We start from the raw sequence: 22,733 nt of genomic DNA on the forward strand, positions 1-22,733 counted from the left end.
GGGGGAGCCAGGGCAGGGCACTCACGGGGTTGATGGTGTTGACGAGTTTTCGGGGTTTGCTGAACTGCATCAAACTCTCCCTCAGGTTGTTCAGGGGCCCCTCCACCAGCACCTTCTGCTCCTTGTAGTAATTCAGGAGGTGGTTCCACAGGGGCTGTTTGGACAGGGCTTTGGGGTTGCCCACGATGATCACCCCGTACCTGGGAGGAGGAGAGGGGAAACAGAGTGAGTCTGGTGATGTTGAAATGAATTTGGGTGTCAGAACAGCACCTGGGGTGTTATTTCCCTCTGGCAGCAAAATGGGAGCTGCAGGAGGAGCCTGGTTGGTTCCAGGCATCGTTCCAGATGTGGCTCAACAGCTGGAAGGAGACAGCTGCAGCCAGTTCCTCCTTCAGGTTTGCTCTGTGCTCAACCAAACCCACCCTGTGCTGGTTTTGAAACTTGGAAACATGAGGAAGCCAAAAGGGCAAAGAACATGTTTGCTGGAAGTGATAAAGAAAGAGGTGAAAGGATCTGTATTGAAAATCGGAGAGATGTGGTGACTTCTCCAATTTCCTGATGTCAAATCAGGAGCCTGGCTGGTTCCAGGCATTGTTCCAGATGTGGCTCAACAGCTGGAAGGAGACACCTGCAGCCAGTTCCTCCTTTGGGTTTGCTCTGTGCTCAACCAAACCCACCCTGTGCTGGTTTTGAAGCTCAGAAAAACCAGGAAGCCAAAAGCAGCATCATGGTGGATTCCATCTCTCAGCCTTTTTGGAAGCAAATTCATTTAAAAAAAAAGGAAAATGGGCAAAAAAAAAGGTTGCTGGAAGTGATAAAGAAGCAGGTGGAGGGAAGGGATCTGTGCAGAAAATGGGAAGGACGTGGTGACTTCATTCTATCTCTCAGCCTTTTTGAAATGAAATTAATTTCAAAAAAAGCAAAATGGGAAAAAAATGGTTGCTGGAAGTGATAAAGAAGCAGGTGAAGGGAAGGGATCTGTATTGAAAATGGGAGGGATGTGGTGACTTCTCCAATTTCCTGATGTCAAATCAGGAGCCTGGTTGGTTCCAGACATTGTTCCAGATGTGGCTCAACAGCTGGAAGGAGACACCTGCAGCCAGTTCCTCCTTTGGGTTTGTTCTGTGTGCAACCAAACCCACCCTGTGCTGGTTTTGAAACTTGGAAACACCAGGAAGTCAAAAGCAGCATCGTGGTGGATTCCTTGGATTCCATCTCTCAGCCTTTTTGAAATCAATTTCATTAAAGAAGAAACTAAAATGGGAAAAAAAAAAAAAAAAAAAAAAAAAAAAAAAGGGTTGCTGGAGGAAACACAAGCGAGCTGAGCAGCTTCCTGCTGGATTCCATAGATTCCATCTCTCAGCCTTTTTGGAATCAAATCCATTTAAAAAAAAAAGGAAAATGGGTAAAAAGTGGTTGCTGGAAGTGATAAAGAAGCAGATTAAGGGAGCTGAAAATGGGAGGGATGTGGTGACTTCTCCAATTTCCTGATGTCAAATCAGGAGCCTGGTTGGTTCCAGCCCTTGTTCCAGATGTGCATCAACAGCTGGAAGGAGACACCTGCAGCCAGTTCCTCCTTCAGGCTTGTTCTGTGTTTATCCAAACCCGCCCTGTGCTGGTTTTGAAACTTGGAAACATGAGGAAACCAAAAGCAGCATCGTGCTGGATTCCATCTCTCAGCCTTTTTGAAATGAAATTAATTTCAAAAAAAAGCAAAATGGGAAAAAAAAATGGTTGCTGGAAGTGATAAAGAAGCAGGTGAAGGGATCTGTATTGAAAATGGGAAGGATGTGGTGACTTCTCCAATTTCCTGATGTCAAATCAGGAGCCTGGCTGGTTCCAGGCATCATTCCAGATGTGGCTCAACAGCTGGAAGGAGACACCTGCAGCCAGTTTTTCCAGTTTCTCCTTCAGATTTGTTCATCCAAACCCACCCTGTGCTGGTTTTGAAACTTGGAAACATGAGGAAGCTGAGCAGCATCGTGGTGGATTCCATAGATTCCATCTCTCAGCATTTTTGGAATCAAATCCATTTAAAAAAAAAGCAAAATGGGCAAAAAAAAAAGGTGCTGGAAGTGATAAAGAAGCAGGTGAAGGGATCTGTGCAGAAAATGGGAAGGATGTGGTGACTTCATTCTATCTCTCAGCCTTTTTGAAATCAAATTCATTAAGAAAAAAGGCAAAATGGGCAAAGAAAAAGGTTGCTGGAAGTGATAAAGAAGCAGATTAAGGGTGCTGAAAATGGGGGGGATGTGGTGACTTCTCCGATTTCCTGATTGTGACAGGGGCTGAGGCGAGCAGATAAAAATGGCACAGGATGGTTTGGGATGGAGGAAACTCAAAATTCAAAACTCAAAACACTTTCCCTGCTGCTCCAACCTGCCCTTGGACACTCCAGGGATGGATCAACCCCATCTCCTCCTCTGGGAATTCCACTCCAATCCTTCCTCATCCTCACAGAAGGAAAAATCCCTTCCCAAAACCCCACCCGAGCCATTCCCTGTGTCCTGCCCCTCCCTCCCTCCCTCCCCAGGTTCCCCCAGCCCCATTTCCCCACCTGGCTCTGGTCAGGGCCACGTTGAGCCTCCGGGGGTCGTTGAGGAACCCAATCCCCTGGTGCTCGTTGGCTCTGACACACGACAGGATGATGAAATCCTTCTCCCTGCCCTGGAAGGCGTCCACGCTGGCGATTTCCACCTCCTGCAACAACAAAATAAAACAAAATCCAAACCAAAATCCAAAATAAAACAGCTCTGGAAAAAAAATGTGGGTTTTTTTGGAGTGAGGAATGGTTTATTTGGTAATTCTCTCTGTTCCCACTGGCGATTTCCACCTCCTGCAACAACAAAATCAAACAAAATCCAAACCAAAATCCAAAATAAAACAGCTCTGGGAAAAAAATGTGGGGTTTTTTTGGAGCGAGGAATGGTTTATTTGGTAATTCTCTCTGTTCCCACTGGCAATTTCCACTTCCTGCAACAACAAAATAAAACAAAATCCAAACCAAAATCCAAAATAAAACAGCTCTGGGAAAAAAATGTGGGGTTTTTTTGGAGTGAGGAATGATTTATTTGGTAATTCTCTCTGTTCCCACTGGTGATTTCCACTTCCTGCAACAACAAAATAAAACAAAATCCAAATCAAAATCTAAAATAAACCAGCTCTGGCACTGCCAAAAGCACTGAAATCTCCATCAGCTGGAAAAAATGTGGGGTTTTTTTGGAGCGAGGAATGATTTATTTGGTAATTCTCTCTGTCCCCACTGGCAATTTCCACTTCCTGCAACAACAAACCACCAAAATCAAATCAAATCCAAACCAAAATCTAAAATAAAAAAGCTCTGGCAACACACTGAACCCTCCATCAGCTGGAAAAATGTGTTTTTTTGGAGTGAGGAATGATTTATTTGGTAATTCCCTCTGTTCCCACTGGCAATTTCTACTTCCTGCAACAACAAACCACCAAAATAAAATAAAATAAAATCCAAACTCTAAAATGAAACAGCTCTGGCACAGCCAAAAGCCCTGGCAAAACACTGAACCCTCCATCAGATAGGAAAAAATGTGGTTTTTTGGAGTGAGGAATGATTTATTTGGTAATTCTCTCTGTTCCCCAACTGGCAATTTCCACTTCCTGCAACAACAAACCACCAAAATCAAACAAAATCCAAACCAAAATCCAAAATAAAACAGCTCTGGGAAAAATGTGGGGTTTTTTTGGAGTGAGGAATGATTTATTTGGTAATTCTCTCTGTTCCCACTGGCAATTTCCACTTCCTGCAACAACAAACCACCAAAATAAAATAAAATCCAAACTCTAAAATAAACCAGCTCTGGCACAGCCAAAAGCACTGAAATCTCCATCAGCTGGAAAAAATGTGTTTTTTTGGAGTGAGGAATGATTTATTTGGTAATTCTCTCTGTCCCTCTCAGAGGAAATTCATTTCACATTCTCAGAATTTTATGTTTTTCCTGTTTTTCCCCCAAAACTCTGCACAAGCAGCTCTTTGCTGTTGCCAAAAAAAGTTTTGACTGTTGAAAATTTTTTTTTTGTAAGGATGAGAGGTTCCAAAATGAGCTCAGTGAGAGGGAAACATCATTCCTGGCACAGGGAAAAATAATATTTCCACTGAGTTTTCCCTGCAGTGAAAACACTGCTGGAGTTCCCAGCCTTGCAAAAACAAGATTAAAGACGGAATTAATTGTTTTGTTTGTAATAAATTTGTTTTTCTGTTTGCTGGAGGAGCTGCACTGATGGCAGGATGTGTTTCCCAGCCAATAAATCAGATTTATTTTTTTTAATTTATTTTTATTTTATTTTAATTTTTTATTTATTTTATTTATTTTTTATTTATATTTTTATATTTATTTTAATTTACTTATTTTATTTGTTTTATTTATTTTATTTTTATTTTATTTTAATTTATTTTAATTTTTTATTTATTTTATTTGTTTTATTTATTTTTTTAATTTTAATTTTAATTTATTTTAATTTTAATTTATTTTATTTTTATTTATTTATTATTTAATATTTATATTTATTTTTATTTATTTATTTTATTTATTTTTATTTATTTCTTATTCTATTTTAATTTACTTTAATTTTTATTTATTTTATTTATAATTATTTATTTTTTATTTAACTTTTTATATTTATTTTTACTTATTTATTTTGTTTTATTTATTTTATTCATGTTTTATTTTATTTTCATTTATTTTAAATTTTATTTATTTTATTTATATTTATTTTTTATTTAATATCTATATTTATTTTGATTTATTTATTTAATTAGTTTTATTTATATTTATTTATTTTTAAATTTTATTTTATTTTTATTTATATTTTTTATTTTAATTGTTATATTTTATTTATTTATGTATTTTATTTGTTTTATTTATTTTTCTTTTATTTTATTTTAGTTTTTATTTATTTTATTTATATTTTATTTAATTTTTATATTTATTTTCATTTATTTATTTTATTTTATTTTAATTTTTATTTATTTTATCTATATTTATTTATTTTTTATTTAATTTTTTATATTTATTTTTATTTATTTAATTTATTTTTTATTTTATTTTATTTTTTATTTATCTTATTTATATTTATTTATTTATTATTTAATTTTTTATATTTATTTTTATTTATTTATTTTATTTGTTTTATTTCTCTTGTTTTCTGTGTGTCCCTTGGCCTGAGGAGCTGCTGAAGGCCCAGGGTTTGTTCCCACAGGGATCAGAGGGTTTTTTGGAGCTTTTTTTCCCACTGATTTTAGCAGAGTTTCCTCCTTTCCCTGTTCCCGTTGGCAGCTCCAAACTCTGATTTTAATCAAAACCAACTTCAAAATAAAAAAAAAAATAAAAATCTATTGGCATTAACCAAAACCAACTCAAAAATACAAAAATAATTCCATCAACATTAACCAAACCAACTGAAAAATTAAAAAAATCCATTGACATTAACAAAAACCAACTCAAAAAGTCAAAAAAAAATTGACATTAACAAAAACCAACTGAAAAATTAAAAAAACAAATCCATCAACATTAACAAAAACCAACTCAAAAATTAAAAAAATCCATTGACATCAACAAAAACCAACTGAAAAATTAAAAAAAATCCATCAACATTAACCAAAACCAACTCAAAAATTTCAAAAATTCATTTGCATTAACAAAAAACCAACTCAAAAATTAAAAAAATCCATTGACATCAACAAAAACCAACTGAAAAATTAAAAAACATCCATCAACATTAACCAAAACCAACTCAAAAACTTCAAAAATTCATTTGCATTAACAAAAAACCAACTCAAAAATTAAAAAAACAAATCCATCAGTATTAACAAAAAACAAATCGAAAATCAAGAAAACCCTCAATTTGTATAAAAAAAACCAACTAAAATATTTAAAAAAAAATCCACTGACAGTAACAAAACCCAACTCAAAAATTAAAAAAAAAAATTTCCATTGGCATTAAAAAAAACCAACTCAAAAATTCAAAAAAATCCACTAAAAAAAAACAACTGAAAAATTAAAAAAACCACCACATTTGCATTAACAATAACCAACTCAAAATTAAAAAAAAAATCCATCAACATTAACAAAAAACAACTCAAAAATCAAAAAAAAACTCCATTTGTATTAAAAAAAAAAGAAAAATTTAAAAAAACCCACTGACAGTAACAAAACCAACTAAAGAACTTAAAAAAAAAAAATCCATCAGTATTAACAAAAACCAACTGAAAAATTAAAAAAATCCATTGACATTAACCAAAACCAACTCAAAAATTCAAAAAAAATTCCACTGGCATTAACCAAAAGCAACTCAAAAATTAAAAAAAAAATAATTCCACCAACACTAAAAAAAACAACTTAAAAATTCAAAAAAAAAAAATCTACATTAACCAAAACCAACTCAAAAATTAAAGAAAAAATCCATTGACATTAACAAAAACCAACTCAAAAATTGAAAAAACAAATCCATCAGTATTAACCAAAATCAACTCAAAAAGTAAAAAAAAAAAAATCCACAGGCAGTAACAAAAACCAACTCAAAAATTAAAAAAAAATTCCATTGACATTAACAAAAACCAACTTCAAAATTAAAAAAAAAATCCTTTTGTATTAACAAACATAATCTCAAAAATTAAAAAAAAAAATTCCACTGACATTAAAAAAAACCAACTGAAAAATTAAAAAAATATCCATCAGTATTAACCAAAACCAACTCAAAAATTAAAAAAAAAAAAATTTCCATTGGCATTAAACAAAAGCAACTCAAAAATTTTTAAAAAAATTCTATCAACATCAACAAAAAAACCTCAAAAAATAAAAAAAAATCCATTGACATTAACAAAAAAAACAATTTAAAAATTCCAAAAAAAATCCATCAACATCAACAAAAACCAACTAAAAAAAAAAAAATCCACCGACATCAACAAAAACCAACTCAAAAATTCAAAAAAATCCACTAACAAAAAAACAACTGAAAAATTAAAAAAACCACCACATTTGCATTAACAAAAACCAACTCAAAATTAAAAAAAAAAATCCATCAACATTAACAAAAACTAACTTGAAAATTAAAATAAAAAAAAATCGACGTCAACACAAACCAACCCAAAAATTCAAAACAAAAATCCCCATTAACCAAAACCACCCTAAAAACCTCAACCAACCGACACAACCAAAACCTGAAATTGAAAAAACACTTTAAAAAAAAAGGAGAATTTCCCTGATTTTTGTACCTGGTAGAGCTTTGTGTGCAGAGAACCACTGAACTGCATGTACTGCACCAGGTACGAGCGCTGCCCCTCGTACGGAGTGATGATCCCGATCTGGTCGGGCTTGGCCCCGGCCTTGAGCAGCTTCGTGGTGATTTTCTCCACGTTGGCAGCTTCAGTCCTGGACAGGCAGAAAATGAGGCAAAAATTAGGGTTTTTTAAGGAGTTTTTGGGGTTTGGAAGTGTCCTGGGTTGTGGTGTAGGGTGTACACAAATTATTTATTTTATCACCGTGAGTTTTTGGGGTTTGAAAGTGGCCTGGGTTGTGTAGAATGTACACAAAGTATTTATTTTATCACCATCACCATGAGTTTTGAAAGTGTCCTGGGTTGTGGCATATGATGTGCACAAAGTATATATTTTATCATCATTTCCAGGAGTTTTTGGGATTTAAAAGTGTTCTGGGTTGTGGTGTTGGGTGTGCACAAAGTATTTATTTTATTGCCATCACCAGGAGTTTTGAAAGTGTCCTGGGTTGTGGTGTAGAATGTACACAAAGAATTTATTTTATCACTGTCACCATGGGTTTTTGGGGTTTGAAAGTGTCCTGGGTTGTGTAGAATGTGCACAAAATATTTATTCTATCACCATTACCATGAGTTTTGAAAGTGTCCTGGGTTGTGGTGTGGGATGTACAAAAAGAATTTATTCTATCACCATCTCCAGGAGTTTTTGGGATTTGAAAGCGTCCTGGGTTGTAGTTTAGGGTGTGTATAAAGAATTTATTCTATCACCATCTCCATGAGTTTCTACACAAACCCATTCCTTCGTTTCATTCACCTCAGGATTTACCCCTCCTAAAAACCCCTGCAAATTGAACTGAAACCTCAGTGGAAGTTATTTTGGGTAAAAATCTATAAAACTCCACAGATCGTGCAAAGCACTGAGGAAATGGATTCATTCTAACACACAGAGAAACTTTAATTATTATTTCAGCCACATCCTGAACACCATAAATAAGGTTTTTCCAGCAGCTTGTCCTAAAGTGTGAAACATTTGATGAGTTTTTATTCTGTTCTGAGGCCCTGATAATTCCCCTGCTCCATTCACTGTCCTGTGCTGGCTTAAATTATTACTATTTAAGATAAATTATTAAGATAAATTAATCTTAAAAACCAAGCATAAAACTTGAGGGTTAAAAATGACTTTTCCCTTTCTACACAAACCAACTCCTTCATTTCACTGACCTCAGGATTTACCCCTCACAAAACCCCTGTAATTAAAACATAAATAATGTTCCAGGTGTGAGTTTTTTGCTCACCTGTTCAGGTAAGAGGTGCCTGAGCTGGCGATCTCCTCCTGGCCCTGGGTGACGTAGAAGAACATGGGTTTGTCAGGCTGGGGCCACTGGAAGTCGAAGCCTTTCTTCACCCTGTCAGCTGAGGAGAGCAGCAACAGGCACAGCTGAGCAAACACATCTCTTGGTAATTTCCAGATCAAAGAGCCTCAGAGTGAAGCGTGATGTAGATTTATTTTTAATTTAAAAAATCCAAAGCCAGGTGAGGGAATGGCTGCTTTGATCCCTGTGAAGATTTGCAGCTCTCCCCAAAGGATCAGGAATCTTTGGTGTCACTCTCTTTTCAGATGATCATGTTAATGTAAAATTTTATTCATTTTCCAGATTGTTTCAACTGCAGCAACACCTTCCAGGCCATGGAAACAGAAACTAACAGGGGTAACCCCAAATGGACAGGGCTGAACCCAAATGGCCCCAAAATTAACAGGACTGGCCCCAAAGGAACAGGGGTAACACTTAAACGGACAGGGCTCGTCCCAAATGGACAGGACTAGCCCAAAATGAGCAGGGCTGACCCCAAAATGAACAGGACTGACCCTAAATTAACAAGGCTGACCCTAAATTAACAAGGCTGACCCCAAAGGAACAGGGCTGACCCCAAAATGAACAGGGCTGGTCCCTAAATGAACAGGGCTGACCCCAAATGGCCCCAAATTAACTGGACTGGCCCCAAAATGAACAGGACTAGCCCAAAATGGACAGGATTAGCCCCAAAATGGACAGGACTGACCCCAAAATGAACAGGGCTGGCCAGAAAGGAACAGGACTGACCCACAAATGAACAGGACTGGCCTCAAAGGAACAGGACAGACCCCAAAATGAACTGGGCTGGCCCCAAAATGGACAGGACTGGCCCCAAAATGAACAGGGGTAACACCAAAATGAACAGGGGTAACACCAAAATGAACAGGGGTAACACCAAAATGAACAGGGCTGGCCCCAAAATGAACAGGACTGGCCCCAAAATGAACAGGACTGGCCCCAAAATGAACAGGACTGGCCCCAAAATGAACAGGACTGGCCCCAAAATGAACAGGACTGGCCCCAAAATGAACAGGACTGGCCCCAAAATGAACAGGACTGGCCCCAAAATGAACAGGACTGGCCCCAAAATGAACAGGGCTGGCCCCAAAATGAACAGGACTGGCCCCAAAATGAACAGGGGTAACACCAAAATGAACAGGACTGGCCCCAAAATGAACAGGACTGGCCCCAAAATGAACAGGACTGGCCCCAAAATGAACAGGACTGGCCCCAAAATGAACAGGACTGGCCCCAAAATGAACAGGACTGGCCCCAAAATGAACAGGACTGGCCCCAAAATGAACAGGGCTGGCCCCAAAATGAACAGGGCTGGCCCCAAAATGAACAGGACTGGCCCCAAAATGAACAGGGGTAACACCAAAATGAACAGGACTGGCCCCAAAATGAACAGGACTGGCCCAAAAAGGACAGGATTAACCCCAAAATGAACAGGGTTTACTCCAAACAAAGCCAGTGAGGTTTCTATTACAGAAAGGCAACACTTCTGTCAGCCCCCACTGCCAACACCCCTACCCAACACTCCTCCCTGCCACAACCAAAAACTCCATTTGAGGGGAACACCAGGACCCTCCTGCTCCACCCCCTGACACAGCCAAGGCTCCCAGCACCCCTTACCTGCTGTGACCCCGTTCTGCAGGGAGCCCTCGTAGAAGATGTTGGAGGGGAAGGCGCTGAGGGCCGGGTGCATGCGGTACTGCACCTGCAGGCGGATGGGCCGGATGCCCAGCACCACCAGCCGCTCGAACAGCGACTGCGACAGCCCCGCCTTGGCCGCCTTCTTGCACATCACCACCGGCCCCAGCTGGCAGTGGTCACCCACCAGGATCAGCTGTGGGGAAGGAAGAGTTTGGGGTGGTTCAGTTTGGTGGTTGGAGTTTGTTTGGAATAACAGAAATGTGCTGCTGGAAAATCCAGAATTGTCATTTGGGGTTTCGGGAAATCTTAAATCCGCACCCAATGCCACCCCTGGGACATTTCCCACTATCCCAGATGGCTCCAGCTGGCAGTGGTCACCCACCAGGATCAGCTGTGGGGAGGAAGAATGTGGGGATGGCTCAGTTTGGTGGTAGGAGTTTGTTTGGAATAATAGAGATGTGCTGCTGGAAAATTCAGAATCGCGATTTGCGTTTGATGGGATCTTAAATCGGACCCGGTGTCATCCCTGGGACATCTCTCACCATCCCAGGTGGCTCCAGACCTGGTCACCCACCAGGATCAGCTGTGGGGAGGAACAGTGTGGGGTGGTTCAGTTTGGTGGTTGGAGTTTGTTTGGAATAATAGAAATGTGCTGCTGGAAAATTCAGAGTCGCGATCTGGGTTTGGGGGATCTTAAATCAGACCTGGTGCCATGCCTGGGATGTTTCCCACCATCCCAGGTGGCTCCAGACCTGGTCACCCACCAGGATCAGTTGTGGGGAGGAAGAGTTTGGGGATGGTTCAGTTTGGTGGTTGGAGTTTGTTTAAAGTAATAGAAATATGCTGCTGGAAAATTCAGAATTGCGAACTGGGTTTGGGGGATCTTAAATCGGACCTGGTGTCACCCCTGGGACATTTCCCAGGTGGCCCCAGCCTGGCCTTGGGCACTTCCAGGGATCCAGGGGCTTCTCTGGGAATTCCAGCCCAGCCCCTCCCCACCCTCACAGCCAGGAATTCCTGCCCAATATCCCCCATAAATGCCCCTTTTCCCAGTTTGGAGCCATTCCCTGTCTCCTGGAATTTCATCCCTCATCCCAAATCCCTCTCCAGCTCTCCTGGAGCCCCTTTAGGGACTGGAAGCAGCTCCAAGGTTTCCCTGGAGCTTCACTTTTCCAGCCTTGGTCACTCCCAGGGGCAGCCACAGCTTCTCTGGGAATTCCATCCCAGCCCCTCCTTTCCCTCACAGGCAACGATTTCCCCTAAATATAAAATCCAAACCCACTCTCTGTCAGTTTAAACCGTTCCCTGACATTAGGAATTAATTATTCTAACTTTTGATAAACTTCAGCTCTCCCCAAAGGCTCAGAAACCTTCAGTGTCACTCTCTTTTCAGATGATAATTTAAATATAAAATCTTCTTCACTCTCCAGATTGTTCCAACTGCACCAACACCTTCCAGCAGGCCATGGAAACAGAAACTAACAGGGCTGACCCCAAAACCAACAGGGATGACCCAAAATGAACAGGGCTGGCCCCAAAATGAACAGGGCTGGCCCCAAAATGGACAGGGCTGGCCCCAAAATGGACAGGACTGGCCCCAAAATGAACAGGGCTGGCCCCAAAATGGACAGGGCTGGCCCCAAAATGGACAGGGCTGGCCCCAAAATGGACAGGACTGGCCCCAAAATGAACAGGGCTGGCCCCAAAATGGACAGGACTGGCCCCAAAATGAACAGGACTGGCCCAAAATGGACAGGACTGGCCCCAAAATGGACAGGACTGGCCCCAAAATGAACAGGACTGGCCCCAAAATGAACAGGACTGGCCCAAAACGGACAGGACTGGCCCAAAATGAACAGGACTGGCCCCAAAATGAACAGGACTGGCCCCAAAATGGACAGGACTGGCCCAAAATGGACAGGACTGGCCCCAAAATGGACAGGACTGGCTCCAAAATGGACAGGACTGGCCCCAAAATGGACAGGATTGGCCCCAAAATGGACAGGACTGGCCCAAAATGGACAGGACTGGCCCCAAAATGGACAGGACTGGCCCCAAAATGGACAGGACTGGCCCCAAAATGGACAGGACTGGCCCCAAAATGAACAGGACTGGCTCCAAAATGGACAGGACTGGCCCCAAAATGGACAGGACTGGCCCCAAAATGAACAGGACTGGCCCCAAAATGAACAGGACTGGCTCCAAAATGGACAGGACTGGCCCAAAATGGACAGGACTGGCCCCAAAATGAACAGGACTGGCCCCAAAATGGACAGGACTGGCCCAAAATGGACAGGACTGGCCCCAAAATGAACAGGGCTGACCCAAAATGGACAGGACTGGCCCAAAATGGACAGGACTGGCCCCAAAATGAACAGGGCTGACCCAAAATGGACAGGACTGGCCCCAAAATGGACAGGACTGGCCCAAAATGGACAGGACTGGCCCCAAAATGGACAGGACTAGCCCCAAAACGGACAGGGCTGGCCCCAAAATGGACAGGACTGGCCCCAAAATGAACAGGACTGGCCCAAAATGAACAGGACTGGCCCAAAATGGACAGGACTGGCCCCAAAATGGACAGGACTGGCTCCAAAATGGACAGGACTGGCTCCAAAATGGACAGGATTGGCCCCAAAATGGACAGGACTGGCCCCAAAATGGACAGGACTAGCCCCAAAATGGACAGGATTGGCCCCAAAATGGACAGGATTGGCCCCAAAATGGACAGGACTGGCCCAAAATGGACAGGACTGGCCCAAAATGAACAGGGCTAACCCAAAGTTAACACCACTAACCCCAAATAAAATCAGTCAGGTTCATGCTACGGAAAAGGAACAATTTTTTGTGCCTCCCCTGTGAACGTGGCTGCTCAGTGCTCCTCCCCAAGCCCATTCTGAAGGGACTCCAGGGCCCATTTACCTGCTTTGCCCCCAGCACCACGGGCACCATGCACTCGGGCTCGGTGGCCTGCGTGCTCTCGTCGATGAGGATGGAGCGGAACTGCATCTTGGCCAGGCGGGGATCGCCTGCGCCCACACACGTGCAGCAGATCACGTCGGCGTTCTGGGGGACAGGAAAGGGTCAGAAATGGGGTTTGGGGTCAGTGTTGGGGTTTGGGAGCTGTACTGGGGTGTAGGGAGCAGTACTGGGGGTCAGTATTGGGGTCTGGAGTAGCAGTATTGGGGTTTGGGATGGCAGCACTGGGATCACCCACGCCCACACACGTGCAGCAGATCACATCGGTGTTCTGGGGGGACACAGCAAGGGGTTTGGGGTCAGTATTGGGGTCTGGGGTCAGTGTTGGGGTTTGGGATGGCAGCACTGGGGTTTGGGATGGCAGAAATGTGAGCAGCATGGGGATCGCCCGCGCCCACACACGTGCAGCAGATCACATCCGCGTTCTGGGGGACAGGAAAGGGTCATTATTAGGGTTTGGGATCAGTATTGGGATTTGGGGTCAGTACTGGGGTGTAGGGAGCAGTACTGGGGTATAGGGAGCAGTACTGCGATCGCCCGTGCCCACACACGTGCAGCAGATCACATCGGCGTTCTGGGGGACACAGCAATGGGTTTGGGGTCAGTGTTGGGGTTTGGGGACAGTGTTGGGGTTTGGGATGGCAGCACGGGGATCGCCCACACCCGCACATGTGCAGCAGATCATGTCAGCATTCTGGGGGGACAGAGTAGGGTCAGCAATGGGGCTTGGGGTGGCAGTACTAAGTTTTGGGGTCAGTATTGGGGTTTGGGATGGCAGCAATGGGATCAGCACTGGGGTTTGGGATGGCAGCATTGGGATCCAGCACTGGGTTTTTGGATGGCTGCATTGGGATCCAGCACTGGGATCCAGCACTGGGATCTGGGATGGCAGTGCTGGGATGTACATTGGGATTTGGGATGGATGCATTGGGATCCAGCACTGGGATCTGAGATGGCAGAACTGGGGTGGCAGCACAGGGGTGGCTGCAGGGATCAGGGATGGCAGCACTGGGATTTTGGGGGGGGGCAGCACTGGGATGGCTGCAGGGATTTGAGGGGGGCAGCACAGGGATCTGGGGGGGCAGCACAGGGATCTGGGGTGGCAGCATTGGGATGGCAGCAGCGATCTAGGGGGGCAGCACAGAGATTTGGGGGGGCAGCACAGGGATTTGGGGTGGCAGCACTGGGATGGCTGCAGGGATTTGGGGTGGCAGCCCCAGGCCTCACCATGAGCAGCTCCCTCTCCGCCGTGCGCTTCAGCGCCCGGTAACGTTTCTCATCAGCAGAGGAAAGTTCTCCAGTCTCATCCTTGAGCTGCTGCAGCTTCTGAAGCTCTGGCATGCTGAAAAAAAAAAAAACCCAAGAATTTTAATTTACAGCCCAACCAACTCTGTAGGATTGCACTGAAAGTGATTTTTAACTAAAACAAAATAACCCCACCACGAGAACAACAATGCTGCGGTGACAAAACCCCTCAAAACACTCCAAATGGAGTTTTTTTCCTCATCCCTCACCTGTCCATGTTCCTGATCTGGTTGTGCAGGGCCAGGAAGGACACGGGGGAGTCGATGGCCTCGCGGCTCTTGGCGCACAGACGAACCACCTTGAGGCCGGTCTGGTGGATCTTCTCCGTCAGCTGATCCACGGCGATGTTGCTGGGGGCACACACCAGCACAGGCCTGGGAAAAACAGACAGAGGTCAGCTAAAAAACAGCTAAAAAGTTGGACAAAAATCGGCCCAAAAGTCAGTCAAAAAACAGCCTAAAAGTCAGCCCAAAAACCAGTCAAAAAGTCAGTCAAAAACAAGTGCAAAATCAGGCCGAAAGTCAGTCAAGAACCTGCGAAATGTTGGCCAAAAATCAGTCAAAAATCTGCCCCAAAAAACAGCCCAAAACCAGCCCAAAAGGCAGTCAAAAACCAGCCCAAAGACCAGCCCCAAAAGTCAGCTAAAAACCAGCCAAAAGTTGGCCAAAAATCAGCCCAAACCGAGCCCAAAAGTCAGTCAAAAATCAGCCAAAAATTGGCCAAAAGTCAGTCAAAAACCAACCCAAACCAGCTGAAAAGTCAACCCAAAAGTCAGTCAAAAACCATCCAAAAAGTCAGCTAAAAACCAGCCAAAAGTTGGCTGAAAATCAGTCAAAAACCAGCCAAAAGTTGGCCAAAAATTAACCCAAAAGCAGCCCGAAATCAGCCCCAAAACTCTCAATAAACTGGATTTTTTTTCCCACTAGACTTGCAATAAAACATAAGCAATAACACACTCCCCAAAAATACTCTGGGGAAGGGAATTTTGTACAAATCTCCCCAGAAAACACAAACGATCTTTGCTTTTAAAATCGAGGTGACCCTTTGCACGGATCAATCCAAAAGAATAAACTCCAAAAGAATAACCAACGAGAGCAGGCCTCACCCATTGCCCTGCCTGGCCAGGTGATACACGATGGTGGCCGATGTCACTGTTTTCCCAGTGCCAGGGGGACCCTGGATAAGGCTCAGAGGACGCTGCAGGACGGTCTTGACAGCATAAACCTAATAAAAAAAAAAAAAAAATTAAATTTCATTTCTATTTCACATTCCAAGCAGAGCATTTTAATTTTTTAAGCTGTATTTATAAATATTTGGATAGTAAGAGGTTACCTGAGAGTGGTTGAGGTCAGGGAGCCCCTGGGCCGTGAAGCGTTTGGGCAGTTGGCATTTGATGATGACATCCTCCACCTCGTGGCCCAGCAGTTTGTGGTAAATGTAGCCAGACACGGAGGTCTCGTCCACTGCAAATGTTTTCAGGGCACTCTGCATCCTGAAATGAAGGGAAAAAGCAGGGAAATTAATCCTAATTAATGATTAAAGATGAGTGTGGCCTCAAGGGAAGCACCCACGGGTGTCCTGCTCCAGGTATAAGATACAAATGGGAGACAGAACAATGTCCCTAACTTTGTTTAGGACAAAATTCTGTTTATATAGAATTAAAATGACAAAAATTACATTCTGACAACACAGATTTTGCCTTTTCCCCATGTAAATATTAGAAGGTATTTCCTTGGTGTTCCCAGAAAAATGTGGAGAGGAAAAATCAGCCTTTGGGGACAGAATTTGTGACAGAAATTTGAGGTGCGAGTCTCCTACTCCAGGTCTCACACACAAATGAGAAAAAGAACAATGTCCCTAACTTATAAACAGAATTAAAATGACAAAAAATACATTCTGACAACACAGATTTTGCTGTTTCCCCATGGGAATATTGCAAGGTTTTCCCAGAAAAACGTGGAGAGGAACATCAGCCTTTGGTGACAGAAATTTGAGGTGCGAGTCTCCTACTCCAGGCATCAGACACAAATGGGAAAGAGAACAATGTCCATAACTTACAAACAGAATTTAAAATGATCAAAATTACATTCTGACAACACAGATTTTGCTTTTTCCTCCTGGGAACATTATAAAGTGTTCCCAGAAAAATGTGGAAAGCAACACCAGCCTTTGGTGACAGAATCTGTGACAGAAATTTGAGGTGCGAGTCTCCTACTCCAGGCATCAGACACAAATGGGAAAGAGAACAATGTCCGTAACTTATAAACAGAATTAAAAGAACAAAAATTACACACTGAGAACACAGATTTTGCCTTTTCCCCATGGGAACATTATAGTGTTCCCAGAAAAATGTGGAAAGCAACACCAGCCTTTGGTGACTGGAATTTGAGGTGCAGGTGTCCTACTCTAGGCATCAGACACAAATGGGAAAGAGAACAATGTCCCTAACTTATAAACAGAATTAAAATGACAAAAAATACATTCTGACAACACAGATTTTGCTGTTTCCCCATGGTAATATTGCAAGGTGTTCCCAGAAAAATGTGGGAAGTAACACCAGCCTTTGGTGACAGAAATTTGAGGTGCAGGTGTCCTACTCCAGGTATCAGACACAAATAGGAAAAAGAACAATGTCCATGACTTATAAACAGAATTTAAATTACAAAAATTACATTCTCACAACAGAAATTTTGCTTTTCTCCCGTGGGAATTCTGCAAGGTGTCCCCAGAAAAATGTGGAGAGGAACATCAGCCTTTGGTGACAGAAATTTGAGGTGCAAATGTCCTACTCCAGATATCAGACACAAATGGGAGGCAGAAGAACAGCCAACACTTATAAACAGAATTAAAATTATCAAAATTACATCCTGATAATACAGATTTTGCTTTTTCCCCATGAGAATATTGCAAGGTGCTCCCAGAAAAATGTGGAAAACAACACCAGCCTTTGGTGACAGAATCTGTGACTGAAATTTGAGGTGCAGGTGTCCTACTCCAGGCATCAGACACAAATGGGAAAGAGAACAATGTCCGTAACTTATAAACAGAATTAAAACAACAAAAATTACACACTGAGAACACAGATTTTGCCTTTTCCCCATGGGAATATTGCAAGGTTTTCCCAGAAAAACGTGGAGAGGAACATCAGCCTTTGGTGACAGAAATCTGAGGTGCAAGTGTCCTGTACCAGGTATCACACACAAATGGGAAAGAGAACAATGTCTGTAACTTATAAACAGAATTTAAATGACAAAATTTACATTCTGACAACTCAGATTTTGCTTTTTCCCCATGGGAATATTACAGGGTGTTCCCAGAAAAATGTGGAAAGGAACACCAGCCTTTGGTGACAGAATCTGTGACTGAAATTTGAGGTCCAAGTGTCCTACTCCAGGTAGCAGACAGAAAAGGGAAAAACAACAATGTCCATAACTTATAAACAGAATTAAAACAACAAAAATTACACACTGAGAACACATATTTTGCTTTTTCCCCATGGGAATATTACAGGGTGTTTCCAGAAAAATGTGGAAAGCAACACCAGCCTTTGGTGACAGAATTTGTGACAGAAATTTGAGGTGCAAGAAGCTGTGACAGGAATTTAAGTGCAAGATTTGAGGAAAATTTGCAGCCACAACGAATAAAATAATAAAGTAAAAGTAGGTAATAATAATAGAATATACTGTTAATTATTTTAGGAAATTATTAGGAAATAAATTTAGGAAAATATTAGGAAATAAATTTAGGAAATGATTAGGAAATAAATTTAGGAAAATATCAGGAAATAAATTTAGGAAATTATTAGGAAATAAATTTAGGAAATGATTAGGAAATAAATTTAGTAAATAAATTTAGGAAATGATTAGGAAATAAATTTAGTAAATAAATTTAGGAAATGATTAGGAAATAAATTTAGGAAAATATCAGGAAATAAATTTTGGAAATGATTAGGAAATTCTAAGAATAGAATAAGAAGCCAAGTCCTGTCTTACCAAACACAGACTTGGCTGAAGCCTGTGGGCCCCACAGCCAAATTTTGATATTTAAATTGTTTAAATCAATTCCGGGATGCTGAGCCACAAAATCATTTTTTTTTTCTCATCTTTCAAGGTAAATTTCTCCCTTTGTTGTCTTTACAACAAACCCTCCAAAATGAGGAAAAACTGCCCATTTTATGCCATTAATTCCATTTCTGAACCAACAGCTCACCACACACTGAGATTTCTAACACCAAAACAAGACAAAATTATTTATTTTTCTTCAAAAAATCCTCAGTGAAGGCAAAGAATAAAAAAACAAAACACTGAATTTTTGCCAAGGTGGGTAAATTACCTGTCAAAGGACGTGGATTTCCACACAAAATCCACCTGGAAGTTGTGGGTGACCTCCACAGGGGCTCCCACGCTGCTCCTCAGCTCGATGGCGATCTCGTCACCATAATCTGTAGAGCCTCGTTAAGTAGTAATTTCGAGCAGAAATTTGGATTTTATTCTCCCCCAATTTTTGTTGATTCTTTTTTTTCTTTGGCAGAACCCCCCCCCCAGATTTTAAATTAACAGAGAATTATTTTTTAAATTAATTAATTCATGTGTAGAACCGCTTTAAGTAGTAATTTCGAGCAAAAATTTGGATTTTATTCTCCCCAATTTTCATTGATTTTTTTATTTGGTAGATCCCCCCCCCACCCCACAGATTTTAAATTAATAGAGAATTATTTTTAAATTAATCAATTCATCTGAAGAACCGCTTTAAGTAGTAATTTCGAGCAAAAATTTGAATTTTATTCTCCCACAATTTTTGTTGATTTTTTTCTGGTAGATCCCCCCCCACCCCACCCCATAAATTTTAAATTAACAGAGAATTACTTCTAAATTAACAGAGAATTAATTCATTCATGTGTAGAACCTCTTTAAGCAGTAATTTCAAGCAAAAATTTGGATTTTATTCTCCCCCAATTTTTGTTCATTCTTCTTCAGCAGACCCCCTCCTCTTAGATTTTAAATTAACAGAGAATTACTTTTAAATTAACAGAGAATTAATCTTAAATTAACAAATAATTAATTCATTCATGTGTAGAACCGCTTTAAGTAGTAATTTTGAGCAAAAATTTGGATTTTATTCTCCCCCAATTTTCGTTGATTTTTTTCTTTGGTAGATCCCACCCCACCCCACAGATTTTAAATTAACAGAGAATTATTTTTATATTAATTAATTCATGTGTAGAGCCTCTTTAAGCAGTAATTTCAAGCAAAAATTTGGATTTTATTCTCCCCCAATTTTTGTTCATTCTTCTTCAGCAGACCCCCTCCTCTTAGATTTTAAATTAACCAAGAATTACTTTTAAATTAACAGAGAGCTACTTTTAAATTAACAGAGAATTACTTCTAAATTAACAGAGAATTAATTAATTCATCTCTGGAACCTCTTTAAGTAGTAAATTTCGAGCAAAAATTTGAATTTTATTCTCCCCCAATTTTTGTTGATTTTTTTCTTTGGCAGAACCCCCTCCCACCCCACTCCATAACTTTTAAATTAACAGAGAATTACTTTTAAATTAACAGATAATTAATTAATCTGTAGAACCTTTTAAAGTAGTAAATTTCAAGCAAAAATTTGAATTTTATTCTCCCCCCAATTTTTGTTGATTTTCCTTCAAAAGACTCCACCCCCCCACCCCATAAATTTTAAATTAACAGAGAATTACTTCTAAATTAACAGAGAATTAATTCATTCATGTGTAGAACCTCTTTAAGTAGTAATTTCGAGCAAATATTTGGATTTTATTCTCCCCCAATTTTCATTGATTTTTTTCTTTGGTAGATCCCCCCCCACCCCACAGATTTTAAATTAACAGAGAATTATTTTTAAATTAATTAATTCATGTGTAGAACCGCTTTAAATAGTAAATTTCGAGCAAAAATTTGGATTTTATTCTCCCCCAATTTTTGTTCATTCTTCTTCAGCAGACCCCCTCCTCTTAGATTTTAAATTAGCCAAGAATTACTCTTAAATTAACAGAGAATTAATTAATTCATGTGTAGAACCTCTTTAAGTAGTAATTTTGAGCAAAATTTTGAATTTTATTCTCCCTCAATTTTTGTTGATTCTTTTCAGCAGACTCCCTCCCCCACTTAGATTTTAAATTAACAGAAAATTACTCTTAAATTAACAAATAATTAATTAATATGTAGAACCTCTTCAAGTAGTAAATTTCGAGCAAAAATTCGAATTTTATTCTCCCCAATTTCCATTGAATTTTTTCTTCGGCAGAACCCACCCACCCCACAGATTTTAAATTAACAGAGAATTACTCTTAAATTAACAAAGAATTAATATTAAATTAACAAATAATTAATTAATTCATGTGTAGAACCTCTTTAAGTAGTAAATTTCGGGCAAAAATTTGAATTTTATTCTCCTTAATTTTCATTGACTTTTTTCTTTAGCAGATCCCACCCAACCCATAGATCTTAAATTAACAGAAAATTAATTAATCTGTAGAACCTCTTTAAGCAGTAAATTTTGAGCAAAAATTTGAATTTTATTCTCCTTAATTTTCACTGACTATTTTCTTTGGCAGATCCCACCCACCCCACAGATTTTAAATTAACAAAGAATTACTCTTAAATTAACAGAGAATTAATATTAAATTAACAGAGAATTAATTAATTCATATGTAGAACCTCTTTAAGCAGTAAATTTCGAGCAAAAATTTGGATTTTATTCTCCCCCAATTTTTGTTCATTTTTTTTCTTCAGCAGACTCTGCCCACCCCCCACAGATTTTAAATTAACAGAGAATTATTTTTTTAATTAATTAATTCATGGCCCTGCGGGGGCTCCCCAGGCAAAGGATACTATCCGGGACTTTGATGACGTGTCCGATCCCCTTCCAGAGAGGGGCCAGGTCCCCCTTGTACCTCAGGCAGATCTCGTCCCCCTGCATCAGCCTCATGTCTGCAAATAAAAAAAGGGAAAAAAATGCTTTAAATAGCCACAAAAACCACTCCTCAGAGTGCTCTGAAGGGTGATTTTATTCAGAAAAATAAAATAAATCCCTGAGGATGACATAATTCGGGTTTTCTTTACCTGAATCAGTCTTTGGCAAAGTGAAATAAGCGATTCTCTTCTTGTTCAAGCCCAGGTCCCACCTGACTGTGATGTTATCTTGGGTCTGAGGGGAAAAAAATATTATTTAATTCGAAAAAAATCTATTTTTTAAAATCTATTTCTTTCTTGAAGAGTTGTTTGCTGACCACCAGAGTCCTGAGCTTGGAAACAGAGGAGAAATTACAAAATTTGCTACAAAAAAATCTGTATTTTTTCCTGCACTTTGCAGAAAGTGATCAAGAGCTGTTGGCCAACCACCACAGTCCTGAGCTTTGAAACAGAGGAGAAATTACAAAACTTGCTGTTCCAATGTCACAAAAATCTGTATTTAAGAGTTAATGATGAGAAGCAAAGATTTGCTCACCAGCTCTGTAATTCTTAATTCTCCCTCATTTCAAACAGACATTAAATGTTTCCAGGAGTTCCCAGAATTGTCATTTCCACAAAATTCTGTATTTATTCCTGCACCTTGCAAAAAATTTTCAAGAGCTGTTTGCCAACCACCAGAGTCCTGAGCTTTGAAACTGTGGAGAAATTACAAAATTTGCTACAAAAAAATCTGTATTTATTCCTGCACCTTGCAGAAGGTGATCCAAGAGTTGTTTTCCAACCACCACAGCCCTGAGCTTCAAAACTGTGGAGAAATTACAAATTTTGCTACAAAAAATTCTGTATTTATTCCTGCACTTTGCAGAAGGTGAATTCTGTTTTAAGAGTTAATGATGAGAAGCAAAGTCCTGCTCACCAGCTCTGTAATTCTTAATTCTCCCCCATTTCAAACAGATATTAAATGTTTCCAGGAGTTCCCAGAATTGCCATTTCCACAAAAATCTGTATTTATTCCTGCACCTTGCAGAAAATTATCAAGAGCTGTTTTCCAACCACCACAGTCCTGAGCTTCAAAACTGTGGAGAAATTACAAAATTTGCTACAAAAATCTCTATTTATTCCTGTATCTTGCATAAGGTGATCAAGAGTTGTTTTCCAACCACCAGAGTCCTGAGATTCAAAACTGTGGAGAAATTACAAAATTTGCCACAAAAAATCTGTATTTTTTCCTGCACTTTGCAGAACGTGAATT

General features: G+C 40.3%; 1 protein-coding gene across 4 annotated transcripts in view; it reads right to left on the reverse strand.

Annotated features, from left to right (window-relative positions):
- Positions 1 to 22,733, reverse strand: part of UPF1 (UPF1 RNA helicase and ATPase) — a 49,973-nt gene that overhangs the window by 11,374 nt on the left and 15,866 nt on the right. The window contains exons 7-20 of one of the 4 annotated variants that reach the window (XM_083879836.1): positions 21,632 to 21,716; positions 21,401 to 21,499; positions 18,876 to 18,993; positions 15,876 to 16,035; positions 15,649 to 15,767; positions 14,753 to 14,917; positions 14,466 to 14,580; positions 13,473 to 13,509; positions 13,182 to 13,288; positions 10,239 to 10,452; positions 8,544 to 8,661; positions 7,247 to 7,403; positions 2,558 to 2,700; positions 26 to 200 (exon numbers count right to left, since the gene is read on the reverse strand). In XM_083879836.1, coding sequence (XP_083735962.1) covers positions 26 to 200; positions 2,558 to 2,700; positions 7,247 to 7,403; positions 8,544 to 8,661; positions 10,239 to 10,452; positions 13,182 to 13,288; positions 13,473 to 13,509; positions 14,466 to 14,580; positions 14,753 to 14,917; positions 15,649 to 15,767; positions 15,876 to 16,035; positions 18,876 to 18,993; positions 21,401 to 21,499; positions 21,632 to 21,716 — 1,812 coding nt within the window. Of the gene's footprint in view, positions 1 to 25; positions 201 to 2,557; positions 2,701 to 7,246; positions 7,404 to 8,543; positions 8,662 to 10,238; positions 10,453 to 13,181; positions 13,326 to 13,472; positions 13,510 to 13,626; positions 13,664 to 14,465; positions 14,581 to 14,752; positions 14,918 to 15,648; positions 15,768 to 15,875; positions 16,036 to 18,875; positions 18,994 to 21,400; positions 21,500 to 21,631; positions 21,717 to 22,733 lie in introns of all 4 variants that reach the window. The other 3 variants (XM_083879835.1, XM_083879837.1, XM_083879834.1) reach the window with 3 other exon arrangements.

This window comes from Zosterops lateralis (assembly GCF_965231275.1).
Source record: "Zosterops lateralis genome assembly, chromosome: 29".
NCBI classification, from domain to species: Eukaryota; Metazoa; Chordata; class Aves; order Passeriformes; family Zosteropidae; genus Zosterops; species Zosterops lateralis.